The sequence below is a fragment of the Hypanus sabinus genome, chromosome 6 (assembly GCF_030144855.1).
Source record: "Hypanus sabinus isolate sHypSab1 chromosome 6, sHypSab1.hap1, whole genome shotgun sequence".
Taxonomy (NCBI): Eukaryota; Metazoa; Chordata; class Chondrichthyes; order Myliobatiformes; family Dasyatidae; genus Hypanus; species Hypanus sabinus.
Window position 1 is genome coordinate 145,872,864 of NC_082711.1, and position 17,681 is coordinate 145,890,544.

The 17,681-nt window shown below is 42.9% G+C and overlaps 1 protein-coding gene across 7 annotated transcripts in view; it reads right to left on the reverse strand.

Moving 5' to 3' along the window:
- Positions 1-17,681, reverse strand: part of mtmr4 (myotubularin related protein 4) — a 151,560-nt gene that overhangs the window by 11,275 nt on the left and 122,604 nt on the right. For all 7 annotated transcript variants that reach the window (XM_059973146.1, XM_059973147.1, XM_059973148.1 and 4 more), the window contains 7 exons: positions 16,991-17,102; positions 15,247-15,442; positions 11,087-11,272; positions 10,339-10,509; positions 9,988-10,139; positions 6,770-8,165; positions 4,128-4,238 (listed from right to left, as the gene is read on the reverse strand). In XM_059973146.1, coding sequence (XP_059829129.1) covers positions 4,128-4,238; positions 6,770-8,165; positions 9,988-10,139; positions 10,339-10,509; positions 11,087-11,272; positions 15,247-15,442; positions 16,991-17,102 — 2,324 coding nt within the window. The remainder of the gene's footprint in view (positions 1-4,127; positions 4,239-6,769; positions 8,166-9,987; positions 10,140-10,338; positions 10,510-11,086; positions 11,273-15,246; positions 15,443-16,990; positions 17,103-17,681) is intronic.

Below are 17,681 nucleotides of genomic sequence, written 5' to 3' on the forward strand. Positions count from 1 at the left end.
GAGAGTGGATGGGTTGTGGGGGAGAGTGGATGGGTTGTGGGGGAGAGTGGATGGGTTGTGGGGGAGAGTGGATGGGTTGTGGGGGAGAGTGGATGGGTTGTGGGGAGAGTGGATGGGTTGTGGGGGAGAGTGGATGGTTGTGGGGGAGAAGTGGATGGGTTGTGGGGGAGAGTGGATGGGTTGTGGGGGAGAGTGGATGGGTTGTGGGGGAGAGTGGATGGGTTGTGGGGGAGAGTGGATGGGTTGTGGGGGAGAGTGGATGGGTTGTGGGGGAGAGTGGATGGGTTGTGGGGGAGAGTGGATGGGTTGTGGGGAGAGTGGATGGGTTGTGGGGGAGAGTGGATGGGTTGTGGGGGAGAGTGGATGGGTTGTGGGGGAGAGTGGATGGGTTGTGGGGAGAGTGGATGGGTTGTGGGGGAGAGTGGATGGGTTGTGGGGGAGAGTGGATGGGTTGTGGGGGAGAGTGGATGGGTTGTGGGGGAGAGTGGATGGGTTGTGGGGGAGAGTGGATGGGTTGTGGGGGAGAGTGGATGGGTTGTGGGGGAGAGTGGATGGGTTGTGGGGGAGAGTGGATGGGTTGTGGGGGAGAGTGGATGGGTTGTGGGGAGAGTGGATGGGTTGTGGGGGAGAGTGGATGGGTTGTGGGGGAGAGTGGATGGGTTGTGGGGGGAGAGTGGATGGTTGTGGGGGAGAGTGGATGGGTTGTGGGGGAGAGTGGATGGGTTGTGGGGGAGAGTGGATGGGTTGTGGGGGAGAGTGGATGGGTTGTGGGGGAGAGTGGATGGGTTGTGGGGAGAGTGGATGGGTTGTGGGGGAGAGTGGATGGGTTGTGGGGGAGAGTGGATGGGTTGTGGGGAGAGTGGATGGTTGTGGGGAGAGTGGATGGGTTGTGGGGAGAGTGGATGGTTGTGGGGGAGAGTGGATGGGTTGTGGGGGAGAGTGGATGGGTTGTGGGGGGAGAGTGGATGGGTTGTGGGGGAGAGTGGATGGGTTGTGGGGAGAGTGGATGGTGTGGGGGAGAGTGGATGGGTTGTGGGGGAGAGTGGATGGGTTGTGGGGGAGAGTGGATGGGTTGTGGGGGAGAGTGGATGGGTTGTGGGGGAGAGTGGATGGGTTGTGGGGGAGAGTGGATGGGTTGTGGGGGGAGAGTGGATGGGTTGTGGGGGAGAGTGGATGGGTTGTGGGGGAGAGTGATGGGTTGTGGGGAGAGTGGCTGGGTTGTGGGGGGAGTGGCTGGGTTGTGGGGGAGAGTGGCTGGGTTGTGGGGGAGAGTGGCTGGGTTGTGGGGGAGAGTGGCTGGGTTGTGGGGGGGAGAGTGGCTGGGTTGGTGGGGGGAGAGTGGCTGGGTTGTGGGGAGAGTGGCTGGGTTGTGGGGGAGAGTGGCTGGGTTGTGGGGGAGAGTGGCTGGGTGTGGGGGAGAGTGGCTGGTTGTGGGGGAGAGTGGCTGGGTTGTGGGGGAGAGTGGCTGGGTTGGGGGGGAGAGTGGCTGGGTTGGGGGGGAGAGTGGCTGGGTTGGGGGGAGAGTGGCTGGGTTGGGGGGGAGAGTGGCTGGGTTGGGGGGGAGAGTGGCTGGGTTGGGGGGGAGAGTGGCTGGGTTGGGGGGGAGAGTGGATGGGTTGTGGGGGAGAGTGGATGGGTTGTGGGGGAGAGTGGATGGGTTGTGGGGGAGAGTGGATGGGTGTGGGGGAGAGTGGATGGGTTGTGGGGGAGAGTGGATGGGTTGTGGGGGAGAGTGGATGGGTTGTGGGGGAGAGTGGATGGGTTGTGGGGGAGAGTGGATGGGTTGTGGGGGAGAGTGGATGGGTTGTGGGGGAGAGTGGATGGGTTGTGGGGGAGAGTGGATGGGTTGTGGGGGAGAGTGGATGGGTTGTGGGGGAGAGTGGATGGGTTGTGGGGGAGAGTGGATGGGTTGTGGGGGAGAGTGGATGGGTTGTGGGGGGAGAGTGGATGGGTTGTGGGGGAGAGTGGATGGGTTGTGGGGGAGAGTGGATGGGTTGTGGGGGAGAGTGGATGGTTGTGGGGGAGAGTGGATGGGTTGTGGGGGAGAGTGGATGGGTTGTGGGGGGAGAGTGGATGGGTTGTGGGGGAGAGTGGATGGGTTGTGGGGGAGAGTGGATGGGTTGTGGGGGAGAGTGGATGGGTTGTGGGGGAGAGTGGATGGGTTGTGGGGGAGAGTGGATGGGTTGTGGGGGAGAGTGGATGGGTTGTGGGGGAGAGTGGATGGGTTGTGGGGGAGAGTGGATGGGTTGTGGGGGAGAGTGGATGGGTTGTGGGGGAGAGTGGATGGGTTGTGGGGGAGAGTGGATGGGTTGTGGGGGAGAGTGGATGGGTTGTGGGGGAGAGTGGATGGGTTGTGGGGGAGAGTGGATGGGTTGTGGGGAGAGTGGATGGGTTGTGGGGGAGAGTGGATGGGTTGTGGGGAGAGTGGATGGGTTGTGGGGGAGAGTGGATGGGTTGTGGGGGAGAGTGGAATGGGGTTGTGGGGGAGAGTGGATGGGTTGTGGGGAGAGTGGATGGGTTGTGGGGGGAGAGTGGATGGGTTGTGGGGGAGAGTGGATGGGTTGTGGGGGAGAGTGGATGGGTTGTGGGGGAGAGTGGATGGGTTGTGGGGGAGAGTGGATGGGTTGTGGGGGAGAGTGGATGGGTTGTGGGGGAGAGTGGATGGGTGTGGGGGAGAGTGGATGGGTTTGTGGGGAGAGTGGATGGGTTGTGGGGGAGAGTGGATGGGTTGTGGGGGAGAGTGGATGGGTTGTGGGGGAGAGTGGATGGGTTGTGGGGGAGAGTGGATGGGTTGTGGGGGAGAGTGGATGGGTTGTGGGGGAGAGTGGATGGGTTGTGGGGGAGAGTGGATGGGTTGTGGGGGAGAGTGGATGGTTGTGGGGGAGAGTGGATGGGTTGTGGGGGAGAGTGGATGGGTTGTGGGGGGAGAGTGGATGGGTTGTGGGGGAGAGTGGATGGGTTGTGGGGAGAGTGGATGGGTTGTGGGGGAGAGTGGATGGGTTGTGGGGGAGAGTGGATGGGTTGTGGGGGAGAGTGGATGGGTTGTGGGGGAGAGTGGGATGGGTTGTGGGGGAGAGTGGATGGGTGTGGGGGAGAGTGGATGGGTGGGGGGGAGTGTGGATGGGTTGTGGGGGAGAGTGGATGGGTTGTGGGGGAGAGTGGATGGGTTGTGGGGGGAGAGTGGATGGGTTGTGGGGGGAGAGTGGCTGGGTTGTGGGGGAGAGTGGCTGGGTTGTGGGGAGAGTGCTGGGTTGTGGGGAGAGTGGCTGGGTTGGGGGGAGAGTGGCTGGGTTGGGGGGGAGAGTGGCTGGGTTGGGGGGAGAGTGGATGGGTTGGGGGGGAGAGTGGATGGGTTGGGGGGGAGAGTGGATGGGTTGGGGGGAGAGTGGATGGGTTGGGGGGGAGAGTGGATGGGTTGGGGGGGGAGAGTGGATGGGTTGGGGGGGAGAGTGGATGGGTTGGGGGGGAGAGTGGATGGGTTGGGGGGGAGAGTGGATGGGTTGGGGGGGAGAGTGGATGGGTTGGGGGGGAGAGTGGATGGGTTGGGGGGGAGAGTGGATGGGTTGGGGGGAGAGTGGATGGGTTGGGGGGGAGAGAGTGGATGGGTTGGGGGGGAGAGTGGATGGGTTGGGGGGGAGAGTGGATGGGTTGGGGGGGGAGAGTGGATGGGTTGGGGGGGGGAGAGTGGATGGGTTGGGGGGGAGAGTGGATGGGTTGGGGGGGAGAGTGGATGGGTTGGGGGGGGAGAGTGGATGGGTTGGGGAGAGTGGATGGGTTGGGGGAGAGTGGATGGGTTGGGGGAGAGTGGATGGGTTGGGGGAGAGTGGATGGGTTGGGGGAGAGTGGATGGGTTGGGGGAGAGTGGATGGGTTGGGGAGAGTGGATGGGTTGGGGGAGAGTGGATGGGTTGGGGGAGAGTGGAGAAGACAGGTGAGATACACCATGTGGCAGAGAGAAACAAAACAGAGGGAAAAGTTGTGCTGGGAGGAGGAATATGATTCTTGGCCAGATGGAAAGTGAATAGGGTACAAGAGAAAAGGCCATTCATGAGAAACAGAGGAGAAATGATTGCTCACACATGGGGAAGATGTGAAGTGGTGAAAATATATGAATGATTTTTCTCCTACCTCAGTTTCCTTTCTATCCACAGGTTCCCAACTTGCTTCCGAGCGCTGGTCATCACTGTGAATGGACAGAGATTCCTCAATATCACTATCGTCTGATTCTCTCAGGCACGTCTGCAAATAAGACAAAATATTTATGTGACAGTACTACACTATTAGCAATGAAACAGTGAAATACAGTTCAAATATTAACACTGCCAGGTTGTGAACTGTACAGTTCATAAAACAGACTTCTAACCTCTGCCATTATAATGTGATTCTACGGATACACATACTGCTAAATATGCATCATTTTCATTGCGTCTGTACTTGAGGATTAAGATATCTGCTCATACTTCAGGATTTATTACAGCATTTTTTCCCTTGGTCAAAATCAATTGATATGCACTTCAAACTCTGGACAGGATTTTTACTATTAAGTGATCATTGCTAAAGAAGGAATGAAAGAATCAGAAAAGGTAGTGTCCAATCTTTGGTGGACAAGAAGAACCCTCAATGTCACGGAACACAGATTTCTCAAGGCACTGACAGAGAAATACACTTTAAAGGGCCCAGTATTGGTTGCAAAGTGACAAGAAAAATACCCTTCCACTTAGGGAAATTAAATTGTTGACTGTCAAATGGCAGTTAGATACCTCATTTGGATGGACCATCAGAAATAGCCACGAGGCATTACAGACTTATTAGTGGTTAGCAAAAGAATGGAATCACTCATTTGATCAATGAGTCAGAGGCACACAGCACCAGCACAGGTCTTATGGACTATCACGACCATGCTGGTAGCAGTTTGAAGGCTATTTTGGCAACACCAAGAAATGGGGCTTCAGATGGAAAGATAGGCTTCTGGAGCTGAATATATGCTCATTCTCTATCATGATCTTGCTCATTTACATAAATCAGAATAAAACTTCTTGGTCTATCAATAGTTATCAAATTGCAACCAACTGCCATTGCAGGTGGTCTCAGCAAATATACATTTGGGTAGTGAAGAGAAACAAGAAAACCAATCGTGGCCACACACTTAATTAGCACTCAATGATAATTGTGGAAGAATATGGCACAAATGCATCCTCTGACTGTGGCATTGACTCCTCAGCTGAAATCTTAAAATTTTGATAGTCACCCTCCTCCAAATTCTTTGACAATGCATCACCTCTGGAATCTAATCTTTCCTTTCCCCTCAACCTTTCAGTGTGATGCCTTTTCCAACCTCCCACTTTCAGTGTACTGCCTCTTTCCTCCCACTTTGCATGCTGGCTCTTCTTCCCCCCCCCCCCCCTTCCTGAGCTCCATGACTTGCCTTTATTTTTCATATCTATACTGATGAAAGCCAGCTATCCATTCATCTTTTGCCTGTTCCATCTGTCCAAAATGGCCAAAAAACTTACTCCATTTAAACAGGGAGAAAAACAAAGTTGCTATTTCCCTCCTCTCCAACACAGGTAAAGGTTGTCACTAACTGCATTCTCTGTCCGATCACCACCTTAGATTGAAACATAACCATTGACAGCTGCAACTAATTCAATTGTGAGTTGAGGATCCATTTTAGCTTTTCTATCATCAAGACTACTTAGTCTTGATGCAACAGCATCTACCAACAGACCTATATCAATGCATTTGGCGCTGATTCCTTGATCCCATCACCTCTAGTGGCTCTTCCACAGCATCCACCACTGTCCTTGAATTTTAACAAAACCAAAATGCTACCTGTGCTCTCAGATTACACAATTTTCTACTCTCCAATTCAAATTATCATTTTGTATTACTCATGGTCACTTAAAACTTGATTTCCTACTTAAAATTCCCATTCTCAGTTAACTTATTGCACACTGGTAAATAACTGTGTATATTATTATTCTGTACTTTATTGATCCTGATCAGGAAATTCTTTTGTTACAGCAGTTAAAAATGCTTTTAGCGGTGTTTCTAATTAAAATAATAATAAAGTATTTATTATTAAAGCCTCTCACTTTGTGGATTCCATCTCTTTGCTTCTAAATTTGACATTTCCTCTGTGTTCCTTTGCATCAGCATCCTGGCTCTTGAACCACCTTGTCCCAAACTGACAATTTCCTACCTAAACTCTTCCATTTTGAGACAGAAATAAGTTTCAGTAAAATGCTGAAGTGCTTTTTTAAAAAAATGGTAAAGTTGTCTTGAATGTACAATCTTAAATTAGTTAAATTACCCTGGCCACAATAGTGTACAGCATTTCAGCTTGGATTGAAGTTCGATTTTAGCAGGGAAACTGAACATACTTGCTCATTTCATAATTGATTTTGCATCAAGGGTCAAGTACGGCTGAGTAGCATTTCTTTGGTTCAGTTTGAAAATAACAAGATGAAGTACAGATTAAATATTTAAGTAAGCAGGCCAGGCTAAAACAAGTGCAGAACCAAGTGACACTTTCAGATGAGGCATTAAAATGGAGACCCATCTACAATATGTAAAAGACACCACAGTACTTTTTGATATCAGTGAAAAGAAACTTCAGGTATTCTAGACAACATCAATCAACCAACATCTCCTTACAGTTCCAGACTACGTTACATGCAAATTTCCTGCCTTACTTCCTTACAAAAGTGAGTGCAATAAAATCCGGAACTTAAGTTCCTTGTTCAAGTACTCTGCTCAGAATCACTTACAAAGTCATCCCCATAATCAATGTCAATCTCCGCAGGAGAGTTACAGTACTGTTGACTGTCCAATCTCATTTGAAGTTCGTGAACCTGTCGGCGAAGCAACTCAACCTCCTGCTTGTAAGTTGCCTCAATCTGCCGCAACCTCTGTTGAACTGCATCGACAGGAAATGGCAACCCATCGTCATCGACGTAGCTTGGACACGTCTCCAAAGCAGTAGTAGCAGTATGTCGAACCTGTTGAAGCTGTCTCCAATGTGATGAGTGAGTGAGGAAACCACAGATCTTTACATTTGATCCTAACGAATAAAGGCTAGAATGGATTTGGTGGGACTGTCGGAGATTTTTAAATGCTCCTACTTGTTCATCCTTAAGCAGGTATTGTCCATTCACTGCAGAACCCACCTTCAGCTGCTTATTATTTAGTCTTTTATAATGACAGCCATTTAGTTTGGCTCTCCTGTAGTTCGCATCACCACTGTAGGCTGATTTTACTAAGCCCTGCACACTATCCCAATTTGAGTTTAGCAATGAAAAGTCACTAAAATGACTTTGACAAATCGGCTTCCTAATAGTTCGCACACTCTCTGATCCTATTCGGCCAACCCTGGACTGCTCTGCTTCATTCTGCAGTCTATTTACAAGTATATTGTTTTTTCCAAAACTCGTGTGCTTGGGGGGGGATAAACCATCTGTCTTTATCCTCTCCTCAGTTACTGTCTCTGTGGAGCTGTTCATTGTTGAAATGTTTTTCTTGACGTTAAATATATCTCCCATAGAATGGAAATGGGGTTGGAAAGCAGAAGGGCTGCCATTATATTCTAGTGACTGGTCAGTGCTTAAGGGGATGGTCTTTGTAGTTGAGTTTGGTACATATTGTTCACATTGGCCTTGTGGATTCTCACAAATCTTGTTTTGTTTTACATTCTGCTCGGTAACTCCAAATGCTTTATCCTCCATCTCACTGTTTGCTATTGCAATAGGGTGAAGATTATTTGAAGGCTTCTCTTGTAGAGAGTCTTTGGGATAGGCAAGAGATTTGAGGTTGCTATCGTGAGCTGTTTTCTCAAGTTGTTTTCTGTTATCTGCAGATTCCTCCTCTTCAGCATTGAGAGGTAGGTTACTAACTAGACTTTCTTCTTTAACCTCCTGTGCAGTTTCTTTTGGATCCATCGGATGATCTGGTTTGAATTCGGAGACAGATGATCCAGCATCAACTTCAAGTTCATGAGTTACTTCAGGCACATCAGGTACAACTAATACGGGTGGGTTTCTAGGTTCTGGAAAATCGCGTCCTTCCTGACAATGCTGGTTTATATTAGGGTCACTGGATGTTCTTGCAAGCGGAGCTCCACTGTCACAAGCCAAGGGAAGATTGTCCACTGAGCGTGCCTTTGGTAATCTAATTTAAAAAAAAGAATTTTGATTAGTTTGAGAAACAGAGGAATTCAAACAGTGAATTAAAACACAAGTTAGAAGTGTAATGCATAATTTTTGATCCATCTGCCATGTTTCTTGATTCCAATGCTCCTTGGGTTGGAACAAAAAGGTCAAACTTTTCTAGGAGCTCAGAGCACTGTGAGGAAGCAGAGGCTACCTTGAAGGAAATTATTACAGACCAAGCAGAATTGAAATGAAGCAAGGAATCTTCAGATTCAAACTTCAGTTTGTTAGGGTAACTTAAGACTGATCAGCCTGTTGCAAAGAAAATATCTTTTTTAGTACAAGCATAGTTTGCCCAAATAACCCCTTGTCATAAATTTCCAAAATTCTTTACACTAGGACAACTGAAAACCCCATAAAATCTCCATATTGCATCGTACACAATAGAGTATGGTACCTAAACAGAAGAGCTTAAATATCAAAGAGAAGTGAAATCAGGAACAGCATTGCCTTGCAAATTCAATCTGGAAAATTTAAAAAAAATTAAAGTATTATGGAAATCAATAAACTTAGCAGTTTATCCAGCAGATCAGAAATTTTTTGGTATTTATCAAGTATTAACCAAAATCCACTAGCTGTTATAGAATATCGAATTAAAATACTTCTCTAATTTTAAATTTCTTCCATCTGTAGTACTGCACTTTTATGCTACTTAATCTATTCATTGATGATACTTTGTCAGTAAATCACATAATAATCTGAAATGTTAATTCTGGTTCTTTTGCCATATATACTGGTTCATCTGGCAATATGTCCAGCAGCTTGGTTGTAATGTACAAGATTATATAATCAGTAATATTTTGATTTTATTCTAGTGTTGATAAACACCCAAAAAGCTAATTTTCTAGCAAATTGTTTTCAAGAATTTTCCCTCTTCCTCCTAAATTTAATTAATGAAGGACCATCTGATTAAAGCAAATGTTGTTTTGCTCTCTGTATTACAATTAAGTTCTTCATGCATTCAATAGCTGTCACCAACCAGTTGGTTTAATTTTAATCATTTTGCATAATTTTAAACTATATTTCATGAGAAGATAGAGGAAGGGTATCAAGTAGAAAGGACTATATATAAAAAAAACTTAAATGTTACTTTAGGTATAATAAAATTCCAGTAGAAGTGGTAGAAGCAGGTTCGATATTGTCATTTAAAGTAAAATTGGATAGGTATATGGACAGGAAAGGAATGGAGGGTTATGGGCTGAGTGCAGGTCGGTGAGACTAAGCATTTGGCGGAGACTAGAAGGGCCAAGATGGCCTGTTTCCGTGCTGCAATTGTTATATGGTTAAAAGGAAGAGAATAATAAATGCCAACTTAAGGTACCCACCGGCAGAAACAGAAAACAGGAAAAGACTTTTTTTTTAAAATCCTCTGTCAATACAAATGACAAGTAGCAGCAGATATAATAGGAAAACCAAACTCAAGTTATAGTAAAGGAATTTAAAGCAATTACAAAGACCATGTTGACAAATTAAAAATGATTGAAACCCATTTTGCACCGTAGTGCGTGTGTATACATACATGTTGAATGACACTAGAGATTCAATAAAAGTCTTCAAAAAGGAGTTGAATAAATAATGAAAGAAATAATTGCAGAAATATAGGAAAAGCTCGCAGACTATCTGAACAATTCTACAAAACAGACAGTAAACACAAAGGGTCTTTTGGTCTTCATTAATTCTGTTCTATGATTCTCTGAAAAAAATCCATGCATGTTTTGTGTCTTTATCATAACTGTTATGCCAGATAAATTATGTGTGGTCTCTAGAAGCAGCAGGAATACCTGTCCAGTGATTTTCCAGCTCGCTCCTCTGCCACTCCACTTCGAGACAGGCAGAGCTCAGCACTGTCAATGGGTGTGCATGGAGAGGAAATAGGCAGATAAACAGCTGTCCACAGGTGAAGTGCCCGAACATGACATACTGGGTGTAAAACCTACCAAGAAAGAAAAATTATAAGCATATTTGACATTACTGACTAAACTATCACCATTTCTCTACCATAGCATAACAACTGTATAAAGAGCAATCAGATTAATATTAACAATCATTATTGATATAACTGCTTATCTGTTTTATGTTGAAATAACTCTAAAGAGTGTGCATTTGGTGAAGTAGAATTGCACGTTGCTCACCGTTTCACTGCTGGGGATATACAGGTAGTTCTGGAAGTTTTTGTTGCCAGTTCGTAATAAGGACCAAACTGAGCAGGTACGCTTATAGATGTTGCGTGCCTCTCGCTCTCTGCTGTTATTACAGAGGAATGTTCCATACAGACATGAATATGTGTGTTGAACCAGCTTCACCTTTGGGAAATAAGAGAGTGGGCTCAGACACAAGACACTATCAATTGGCTCCAATGTTATAAAATCACTGACTGAGAATAATGAGAAGCAAATTTGAAGGGTCAAGACCCAACAGCAGGATATCACCAAAGTTAAAATGTAAAAAATAATATAACACATTGCTAAGCGTAGGATTTAAAATAAGGTATCTAAGATATTTTTTATTATTTTAGGAACTGCAATAATTAGGAAATAATGCACTGAATGGCAGAAAGAAGGGGCAAGTCCGAAGAGTTGAGACCACAGCAAAATAATGGACAGGACATAACTGCACTGGTGAAAGAGATGAATGTTTTGTGGCGAGGAAGTGATTGCCAATCAAATACTTCTGTTCAGGAACATGAGAAAATGCTTCAAAGAGCCTTAGTCACATGAGGTGCATCTTACAACTCTACAGACAATGAAACAGCAAAAAGATGCATCCAAAAACATTACAAGGTTATTTTTCGTACAGTGAATTCTTGCCAATTACAGAGCTAATTCCAGCTAATTATACACAAGGCATTTTATCATTTGTAGATTCTGAATGAACCCTTACTAGGAATGCATCGTTGAATTCAAAGAGACATGGAAACTGTTTCAAAAGCTGATGAACACAGTCCAACCACTGCAGAAATACTGGACACTGTTCACTCAGGTCATCCAGATTTTCAGAGTGACCACAACGATCACCAAACTTATGACCAAAATCCAGCCATTCAGTTTCCACCAGAACCTGAAATCCCTGTAAAAGTAATACAACAATGAATATCTTATAGTATTAACATAACAGAATACAATGTCAATTTTCTGCAAAACAGAATTCTCATCAGCACCTGAATGAATTTATAGCACCACCTGAAGTGATAATTTATGCCACTTGCAATAATGCTTTTCAGCTAAAAATAAATTCATCTTTTAAATTCCAAGTATTGGTGACTCTTCATATCAAAAATTTTAAATCAGCAAGATTTGTGTTCTATTGCCCTTCTTGGATTCAGCATGAATAAACACACAGAAAATTGAAAGAAATTAACAAGAACTTAAATCGCCAAGGAATGCTTCAATATACAAAAGGCAAATCATTTTTTACCTTACTTAATTTTATTAAACAATAAATACATTTATAAAGGTAGAGTTCTACCAAGATACACCAAACTACTGATGTTAGTTTAAAATTTCCCAGGAGAATGGTCATAGAAATGCAATTTAATTAGAAAACAGTGGCAATATCTTTCCTCTCATTTCGTTTCAATTCTAATGAAAGATCAACAGCCTGAGGCTACGTCCACACTAGACCAGATAATTTTGAAAAAGTCGGTTTCATGTAAAAGTGACAGGCATCCACACTAGGTGTTTTTAAAAATATCACTGTCCACATTGAAACGGATATTTCGGCGAATCTCCTCCTACTACGCATGCGCAGGACACATCCACACAAGCGACATGTTTGGTGTCAAATCTCACTGTGAAAGACTTGTTCAGTTACAGACTTGAAAAACTTAAATGATGGGCAGCTGTTGGCTCTCGCGCAGGAGGACTTAAAACTAAAAACCAAATACTGGAGCATTTGGAGGCAATAGACATTGAAAACTGACAAACTCTGTTACCCATCTATTGTCAGAGAAGTACTTGCATAAATAGGTAAACCACCTTCATACAAGCAAGGACAGAAAACAGGGTAAAGTGAGTATACTTATTTATTCAGTAAGTTATGGGTCAAAGTATTTGGTGAGTACATTTCTAACTCTTCTGGCTTCAGTTTCGTTGCCATCTGTTCTGAAATTGATAGGTTGCATTCAAGAAAACAATGAAATGGTGCGCTGCCATCACCATCTGTCATGAGAATGTTTGCAGATTTCTCCGGTTACCCTGTCCACACTTATCTGCTCAAGCGGCATTTTCAAAATTACACACCATGGAGAGTGTTTCTGAAAAGCTCCGGTTTCAGGGATCAAAAACGCTGTTTTAGTGTGGACAGAGGGTAAAAACTAAGAGGAAAAAGCTTCGGTTACGGATTTATCTGGTGTAGTGTGGACGTAGCCTGAAATATTAACTCTGTTTCACACTCCACAGGTTTCTAGTATCCCTAAGTAGGATGCTTTTGTTTTGCTTCTGATGCAAGCTTAAATCCAATCCACAAAGAGGATGCTAGTTTCCTCACTGCAAATCCTTTGTGAAGAGTTTGAACAACTCTAAACGTGAGGGGGCACAGACTTTAATAAACACAAAATTGCTCAAGGCCACAGTTACTTTATATATAGAACGAGATATTATATAGTGACTGCTTTAAGTTACTTGATGCAGACACTAGGTATTCAGGACAAATTTTAAAAGGAGAGAAATTTGAACTCCACAGTTAAACGACATCAATTTTGCATTTTAGTCCACTTCCAAATGTAAAGCTTAGTATTTATCAACTTCTAAACAAAGCAACTCAGTGTAATACACACTAGAGTTTAACAAGGAATAAACATCAAAAAGTCTTTCATTAAATCATAAGCAACAAGATAAATGGTACATTACCTTTTATTCAAGAGAGTTGAAGTGCAAAAGTGAAGCAAGCAACACAATTACATAGGATTTAGGTGAGGCCACTAATGCGTGTATACTTTTACCTCATATCAGTAAGGATACACTTACATTAGGGGCACTGAGAAGAAAATTTAATAGATTGATTTCTAGGAAAAGAAAAGCTAGGTTCAAATGAGCATATATTTTCTGGATATTTAAGGAATGAGGCAATCTCATTGAGACATGCTTTAAGTATTGAAAGTCTTCACAATGTTATTTAAACCAATTGATAAAACTTCAATCAAGTTTCAAGGAAAATGCCCTTTAAATCAGGCCAAGTTCAAGATGGTGTCAAGTGTGCATCAGCGACTCTGCATGCTGCACAAAACTGTACTTTGAACTTTGAAGATTGCTGTGGTCTAAGTTACTTTCCCTGGGTTCTAATCATCATCGACTTTCATATCTGTCTCTGGGTCTGCAGTTTTTCAGAGTAGGGTGGTCCTGGTTTGATATCAGCTGTAATAAAGTTTATACTAACCAAGTTCAGAAATCTTAAGAACCTACCACTCTCATGCCAAAATCAGCCTCCCAGTTTTTATTCAATCATTAAATTATGAAAACAAAGAATAGCTGACCCACCTGACTCCTTAAACCTGATCAGCAACACCACCAATATTCTCAACATTTTCTTCTCTAAACTCAAAATTCATTAAGCTTCTTCAATCTTAGTCTTGAGTATACTCAAGAACTGAAAACTCACAGCATACTTGGGTAGAAAACTTGATCTAAGTTGAATTCCTGCTTTCAGGATAATGCCACTGAGTTCCAAGCCAGAGCATAAGTAGTGGTGGTGTATTACCTCAACACTCTATTCCTTCATTCACTTAATATGCAAAGCTGTCAATCTTTGAATATACTCAGACTGCTTCACCAGTGTTTTCTGGTCAGTTACTTCTGGGTGGAGGAATTTCTGCTCATTTCTGTTCTGAATGGCATACCCTTCATTTTCACATTTAGACACTCCAGCCAAAGAAAACATCATCCCTGTTGAACTTGTCAAACACATGTGAATTCTACAATTCAGTGATATTATCCCTCATTTTCTAAACACAAGAGAATATAAGCTTAGTTGACTTAATTTAAATCTGCTAATCCAAGAATCACTCTAGTCAACTTTCACTATAATTCAATTGCATGTATAACTTTACTAATTGGGCAGCTAGATCTGTACACAATATTCCAAGTATATTTTTGCTTGCCACAATAATAGTAGTATTTTAACTTGCATTGATTTTTGTCCCTCAGATCCCTCTGAACAACAACCATACTTTTAAAAACAATTACCCTACCTTTCTAATTTTTTCACTCAAGTGGATGACCACATTTAATGTCACCTGCAATATCCTTGTTACTTCAATTAACTTGCTTTCTCTTAGTTAAAGCCTCCTTGCATCCTTCTCAGAGCCCACACTGCCACCAAGCTTTGCCTCATCAAAAAACTTGGATATATTACATGGTCACTTCATCCAAGTCAGTTTCATAATTATGAGCAGCTTTAGTCTCTGCTCCACCTCACTAGACAGAGCATCTCAATCCAAAAATGTTTTCTCGACTAAAACAATTTCCCTTTCACTTACCAAGTCACATTGTGGTTTTTCTAAGTATTCGGTTTTCTTTCAACAACATTTTTTTGATAAGGAAGAAAGGTTGCTTTTTGTGTCTACCTTCCTTCGCCATGTTTTATGCTGCTTTCAAATCCTCTGGAATGTTCATAACCCAAAGAATTTTAGTATTCATTTCCAATTAATTCAGTATTTCTACATCCACATTTTTTGAGGATCCTGGTACGCAGGCCATCAAGTCCAGGGAATGTGTTACCTCTTTGTCCAGTCAGTTTTCCCAGTATCCATACAGTATTAATAATTTTAAGTTATTTGCCCTTGGTTCCTCAGTAAGGACAAACATTTTTCATTTTGGCTACTTAGCAAGAGATTTTATTTTGTATGCAATCCACTCAACTGTCGTATACTGAAAAGGAACCCAAATATATTTTACCCTCATTCCTATTGAATGTAAATATATCTCTAAAGGCCAATCAGTGAACACTACCCAAATGAGGTAGATCATTTCAAACTGGTTACCTAAAAATTATTGTAATAAATCATTAATAGACCATTTTGGGTAAAATACAATATTTAATCATACCTCAATTGTCCTATAATAAGGATCCAACAGGATCTTGGCCAGTGCCACTATTTGCGGAGTGCGATCCCAGCCGTCAGAACAGTGGACAAGGACAGGTCTCCCTTCTCTATCCACCATATTTGTCACCAGCACAGCAGCTTTCAACATCACAGATAAATGTTGTAACCATTTGGTACTCTCCAATGCCGAAAGCCAACTATCAAATAAACATGGGGAACACAAAACATTAAGTGCAAAATAAGGTTGTAAGTATAACATTAAACAAAGAATATCCACTCCACTGAATTTGGTATGCTCACTTAATAATAATTTATATTTGTTTATTAGTTAAAATCACGTACAAATTGTTGCACCCATTGCAAACTCAAGGGATGATTATTTCTACTTCACACACTACAAGTATGATAAGGCATAGGTAGCAGATGCACCTGTAAGAAATACTACTCATTTTCATTAAATTCATAACTTTACATCTCTGCTTCTAGTTATTAGTACCCTTTAAAAAAGCACAATCCCTCATTTTTAAAGTCTGTCTTACTTGTCCAGAAAAAAAATATTTTGACCCCATTTCTTGCAAACTATCTTACTATATCCAATCTTTCCTCCACTATTATTTCTTAAATTTTTGCCCATTTTTCCCAACTTTGTTGAATGATTTCTGTTATTATTTTATCCTTCTGACTTCTATGGCAAATTATATTTTCTGTCACTGTGATCAGAGTAAATTAGGCAGCATCTATGGAGGGAAATGAACAACCAATGTTTTGGGCTGAGATCCGTCGTCAGGATTCCTCAACCACTTCACAACTTGATATAAGCTCACAATGGTGGACTTGTACCTTCCCGGTCACAGCAAGTGCAACACCAACAATCACTTTTCTATGTATTTCAGACTATTACTGCAAAGATGTCATTTATAAATTTGGAGCCTCTTCTCCTGGCAACCTTATGTTCAGTCTTGAGGCCAGCTTATATGCAACCGTTGCCTCTCCACCACCAGAACCGATTGTTCCTTTGCCTACTTGTTCAATACAAGTTACCGATGAACTTCCATTTCCTCCCATTAAACATCAAGACCAATAAGATCACAAACTACAGAAATGTATCACCATTTTCCATCCCCCATTCCAGATAATCAATCTCAGTATTTGTTTCTACCTGAATTGCTGAACATACATTTCTCGCCGTCTATACAATCACTCCAATACCCTGTTGCTAGCTTTGAATTCTATCTCCTCCATAATCAATTCATCCAAAATTCTCACAACAAATGCGATGCACCCATCCTTGAACTATGTGGGCTCATAATACCCTTAGAATACAAATTTATAATTCATATCGAGGTGTTTAAATTTTTTCATGGCCCATACTTAGGAACCCGCTCCTACAGTGCATAATAAACCACACTTAACTTCAAAGCAAAATATTTAAATAACCATCTGTGAAATTCCTTGCCTTCAGCATATGTCTTGAACTGAATTTCTACCTTAATGCAATGTTCTCCTTTCAAAACTCCATTTGAACAACCTTTTAACCTTTCTCTATTACCCTGGTGTTTACTTTTCTGCATTTAGTTTTGAGACACGTTTTGAAAGCAATTTTTTGTGTCATCATGAATCTACAAGCACAAGGCTTTTATAATGTACATGAACATACACATATTAGTATTATATGTCCTGTAAGTGATAAACATAAGAAACGTCAGGAATAGAATTTTAACTTCAAAGCAGTTTTCAACACTCACTTTCCAGGGTCTGGCATTTGACTACACACAGCTCGGAGTGAGTGGAAACTATTCCTGATTGAATGAATGTTTGCCATTCCCATGAACATCACTTCACAATTTGGATAATATTCTGCAAACAAAAAATAAGGATCAGTAAATTTGAGTGAAGGAGAAAAGTGTATCCAGAATTGATCCATTGTTAATCTTCTGTAAATAATTGCTAGTTATTATCAACTTGGCCATGATTTTAGCCAAGTTTTAAAACAAAAGTGTAGCAGTTACAGCATCAGCTGCTTCTACCCAAATTGCTGGACAGCCATATCACAGAATTCAGGTTCAATTCCCACTGCAGTCAGTAAGCAGTTTGTACATTCTTCCCATGACAATCTGCATTTCCTCCAAGTGCCCCAGTTTCACCCCACATTTCAAATATGTACGGGTTAAAATTAGTAAGTTGTGGGCATGCTGTGTTGACAACGGATAAAGGGCATAACTTTCAGTCTGTTCCCAGCACATGCTGGACTGTGTAGTCATTGCCATTTCACTGCATCTTTTATATGTACATGTGACAAATATAACTAATGTTCTTCTCAAGCCAAGGACAAAACAGGCTGGAAGATAGCCAACAAAATAATTATTCTTTTACTTCTTTACTGATAAAAAGCAATTGTAATTAATTCTCCTGCTGTCTTTAACAGCAGCAAACTAA